This window comes from Amphimedon queenslandica, unplaced genomic scaffold (genome assembly GCF_000090795.2).
Source record: "Amphimedon queenslandica unplaced genomic scaffold, v1.1 AMPQUscaffold_11490, whole genome shotgun sequence".
Taxonomy (NCBI): Eukaryota; Metazoa; Porifera; class Demospongiae; order Haplosclerida; family Niphatidae; genus Amphimedon; species Amphimedon queenslandica.
The window spans coordinates 4962-9856 of NW_003548268.1; the positions used below are offsets into that span (position 1 = coordinate 4962).

General features: G+C 32.0%; 2 protein-coding genes across 2 annotated transcripts; one reads left to right on the forward strand and one right to left on the reverse strand.

The window, feature by feature from the left end:
• Positions 1–844: 844 nt before the first annotated feature.
• LOC100636680 (ras-related protein Rab-22A-like) lies at positions 845–2698 on the forward strand (the record flags this gene model as incomplete). Its single annotated transcript, XM_020005367.1, has 6 exons — positions 845–855; positions 1042–1123; positions 1187–1258; positions 1806–1916; positions 2225–2330; positions 2402–2698. Coding segments are annotated over 6 exons (510 nt in total), but the record flags the coding sequence as incomplete, so codon positions are not given.
• A 175-nt stretch (positions 2699–2873) lies between these two features.
• LOC109589263 (uncharacterized) lies at positions 2874–4889 on the reverse strand. The gene is made up of 5 exons (XM_020005368.1): positions 4732–4889; positions 4513–4602; positions 4164–4268; positions 3721–4116; positions 2874–3481 (listed from the first exon to the last, which is right to left on the reverse strand). The coding sequence occupies exons 2-5, from the start codon at positions 4571–4573 to the stop codon at positions 2874–2876; spliced, it is 1170 nt and encodes a 389-aa protein (XP_019860927.1). The 5' UTR covers positions 4574–4602; positions 4732–4889.
• Positions 4890–4895: the final 6 nt, after the last annotated feature.

The following is a 4895-nucleotide window of genomic DNA, read 5'->3' on the forward strand; positions in this document are numbered from 1 at the left end:
TAATAATAAAGGTTCTGGCGTTTCCATAGCATCACAAGCCGGTTCTGGGTGTGGCTCATTACTCTCTCCTCCTCGCTCTTTAAGGACGCTTTCCGATACTGTTTCCATGGCAACAGGAGCTGATAGGTCAATAAGTTTTGGTAGCTTCAGTGATGGGTTTGGGGGCGTGGCTTCTAGTTGCTTTGACGACAGCAAATGTGATGCTTTTGTGGAGTAAGAACACGCTACAATGTGCATGTACATATAAATAATTTATTATTTATTATTATTAATACATGTACATGTAACACTGTTGCTATTGTTTTGTTGTTTTTATAGAGACGTATACAAAGTTTTTTGGATGCTTCTCCTCCTCCTTTGACTCCACCCACTTCATCATTGACTGACAGGAAATACACTGATACTTCATTACTGCCGTTTCCTAAAATACAGTAAGTGCAGTACATATGCTTAACAGCATTTTCTGATCCATATGTGTGCATATACATGTACATGTACGTGTACTTATGTTGCATTGAAAGTTTGAATTGATTCTCATTTTTACGAATTTTTAAAGTTACTCAAAAATCAGATCAAAGCCCCTGTACTATGTATAGTACATGGTGAATTGGATTTTTAAAGAAATTTTGAAGTTTCTTAAAAGCCTGTCATATACATTATACATGTCATGAAAAAAATGTAAATCAGGAATTTTGGGTTGACTCTTGTTTACTAGCTTCACTCACACCTTTCCTCTCCTCTCTTGTGTCCAGGTGTCCTACTGATGTCTCTTCTATCCAATCCACTGACACTACTATTGATGACCAGTGGAACATTGCTGATAGCATATCACAGGAATACCTAACCAAGAACATTGTACGACCGCCACCACAGCTCCTCCCTCCTCCTCCTCCTCTCTCTCATGTCCTGTAGTATAATCTGTTTATGTAGTTTGTTATTTCTTGAGTGTTTAATGTATTTTATCAGATATTACATGTACTGTACATTACATGTATAATACATGTACGTATTTATGAGACGTTACATGTATTTGTAATCCAGAGCTTCTTTTATGTCGAAAAGTCTAACAGTTGACAACAGCACAATCAAGTTTCAAATATGGGATGCAGCTGGACAGGAGAGAGTAAGTCACACAATAAATATATTTTATTTATTATTTTTATTCTTTTTTATCTCTTCTAATTAGTATCGGTCACTATTACCAATGTATTACAGAAATGCAGCAGCAGCCATTGTTGTGTATGATATAACGAATGAAGTAAGAATAACAATAATAATTACTGTATAGCAGAAAATTTTGTGTCTCAAAATTTTCATGGATCTGTCTAAAGATCAATTTCGTGGCTTTAATTTTTGTGGTTTTCTACTTTTTGGTAACAGATTTTATTTTCATGAATTTTGTAAAAAATGTGAAACCCACGAAAATTTTGGGCCACGAAAATTTCCCACTATACAGCATTTATGTAGGCATATATTGTTATTATTATTATTTATTGTTGTTGTTGTTGTTATTATTATTGTTGTTGTTGTTATTATTAACATTATTATTATTATTATTATTACCGTATGGCTAGAAAATTTCGAGGGCATAAATTTTCGTGTTTTAGTGAAAAGCTCTTAATTCTTTAATTTCGAGGGAGTTAAATTTCGCGTTTTTGCACGTGCACTTGCATTATTGCTGCGCATGCGCAGTGAGCGTTTCCATGGTATTAATTTTCGTGGTTAAGAAGTTACCCACGAAATCCGCGAAATTAAATACCCCACGGAATTTTCTAGCCATACTTTATACATTGTTGTACATGTAGGGATCATTCACAGTGTTACAGGATTGGATAGCAGAACTACACAGACTAGGTCCACCTAATATTGTATTAGCAATTGCTGGAAATAAATGTGACCTTGAAGATAAAAGAGAAGTATGACCAGTATAATTGTATGTGTACATAAGAGCATTGAAATGTAATAAAAATTTTGAGGTGATTTCAGAGCCATTTTTCCAAAAAAACCATAGGCTATAGTCTTGGATATTTTTCAAAAATTGGCCGTTTTAAAAAATGGCCATAACTTGGAAAATTGAAGTCGGAATCAACGCAAACTTTATACACAGCATATAAGGACATCAATATGTATCAGAAAATGTAATAAATCCTCTCTCTCTCTCCCTCTCTCTACTACACTCTCCTTTTATCTCCTCTCCTTTCTCTCCCTTCTCCTCTCCTCTCAGATTCCAGCTGAACAAGGTCAGACTTATGCATCAGAAGTTAATGCCATATTTGGAGAGACTAGTGCCCTCACTGCTAGGAATGTTGAGGAAATGTTCATTGAAATAAGTGAGTAGCTACTAATGATGTACTGTAGTATGTACTATTGTAACATAATCTCTCTCTCTCTTGTCTCATAGCTCGTAAGTTACCACCAGATTGTTTAACTAGTTTACCAGTTGGTGCCTCTCTCTTAAGACAGACTGATACACCACGTGCTAAGGGAGGATGCTGTGGAGGAGGGGGAGGGGACAAAGGACCATCATAATAGTTATAATAAGATAATAAATTAATGATTATTATTATTATTATTATTATTATTATTATTATTTTAATAACAACTGACACATGTACTGCTTGCCCAATAAGCTGGTTGTACTATTCTCTTCTATTTTATTTTAATTGTCTTTGATTGCAATAATAATTTATTATTAAAATGGGTGGACGCAATTATTATTATTATTATTTTTTTTTTTAATTACTTGTTTTTGTACATGTTTATCATAAATCACTTTGTTAATTATTCTGTGTTTTAATTAATAATTATTAAATAATTGATCAGTCAGCATCATCAATAAAAGCAAAATACAATTATTATTAATAATTAATTAATCACATAAATATTACTCTATCTTTTATAATATTATAGTCATGGTATGTTGTGCATGTGTCTTTGTCTTTCATATCTAAATAGAGCTTTATACTTTTATTGATTGTTAACGATTGAAGAATTATTAATATTCCATCAGATGATATTGAAGTGCCTGTTATTTGTAATCTAGTTAATGTTGAATTGTTGATAATTAGTTCAGAAAGAGACTGAGCACTAACTGAAGTAATATGAGGATTATTAAAGAAGACTAATCCTAAAAGTGTGTTATTGTGTGTTTGTAGTACATTTGTAATATCAGCAACTGCTTTGTCATCAACGGAACAGGTAGTAAGATAAAAATCTAATAATGATTTATTATTAGCCAGTAAGTTACATAAGGATGAGATGCAGTCCTGTGTTAGTTGAGTGTCTTGTATTGTCAAGTATTCCACCTTTTCATTTTGTAATAAAACTGGCAACAGATCACACACAATATCAGGAGATGATTCCTTGATGACAATGTCTCTATGTTTGTATGTTAATAGAGAAACTACTTCTTGACATTGTATTAAAGATGGAGAGGTCAGTTGAACACCATCATCATACCACCTAATTGCTTTAGGTTTTCCTGAATACATAAACAATTATAATTAATTACTGCATTATCAAGTATAATTCTCTACTATCACATTTTTAACCACTAAGGCAAAAAGCACTTCTATAGCTGACTATTTTTGTGGATTTTTATTTTAGAAAAATTTGCGTTTTGCACAAAATTAATTGCAGATTGAAATTGCAGATCATGGACAATATCTAATACCCTCAAAATACTCTATAGATTATTAGTACATATAAATATTATCTTACCATGTCCTTTTTTTCTAAGTTGATCTAGCAGAACTGAATCTTGTTTAATTAATGATAAAAAGAGACTTGCTCTCTCAACGTTGCTCCTCATCTTAATTTCCTTGATTTTAGGTATGTCAACATTTTCTGTCATTGCATAATGAAATAGTTCAAGTGATTCCAATGTTGACAGTTCACTCTCTTCATCTTTTTTAATGTCACTAATATGAACACGTCCCTCTTGATCAGTATCTAATGATCTTGCTAGCCACCATCCATTAGTACGCTCTTCCTTGATCTCAAGTTTCTCTCCTTTCTTGATTGAAAGCTGATTACTATTCCTTGCCTCCCAGTCTCTAATAACTACATAAACTGGTCCTTTTGGTGGATCTATTGATTGTGTAGACTGATCCTTTCCTAAAATACCAGTACTAGTCATTATGTTAATATAATGTAATACATACTAAGAGCAATTGAAGTTTCTTTCAGTTGTTGTATATTCATTAATGATATCTTTTCCTGTAACTGTTCTATCTCCTTTTCTCTTTCAATTAATGTTTTCTCTACTCCTAGTCATGAATAATAGTGATTGTCACAAATCAAAAATTGGTCACTAATTTAAAAAAACATTAAAAATAATTATTTTATCAATAATTTGTGTATTATTTAATTGCAAGTAAGAAGGACCAGTATTAGTATTGAGTATATACAATCATCCTCCTACTATAACAAATTAATGTACAAGCAATGATACTCTAAACACAGCTGCACTCTATTCTCATTATACAGTATTAAGTATGTCTGTATATATACCTGTTTTGCTTTGAAGAGATGATCGTAAATGATCTATTTCCATTTGCATTGCTTTTGTCATCTTCTTTTTACTCTCTTCCTTCTCAGACTCTAAATAATAAAAATGAACCAATTAAATTATTAGCAACAACAATTCAGCTACATGATGTATTTATTCAGAATTCATGCACATGACAATATTCATAGATACCATGTCTCAAAACATGAATGTCATTATACCTGATGATTGTATTGATGACTTATTGCTTTCATCAACTTTTCTACCTTCATATGAGATACCTTTAAATTATCAATAATTATAATTAATAATAATTAATGTATAGTTGCAGCAAAGATCAAAGGCCTAACAGTTGTGATAAAACCCACAGAACACTCCCACCAAT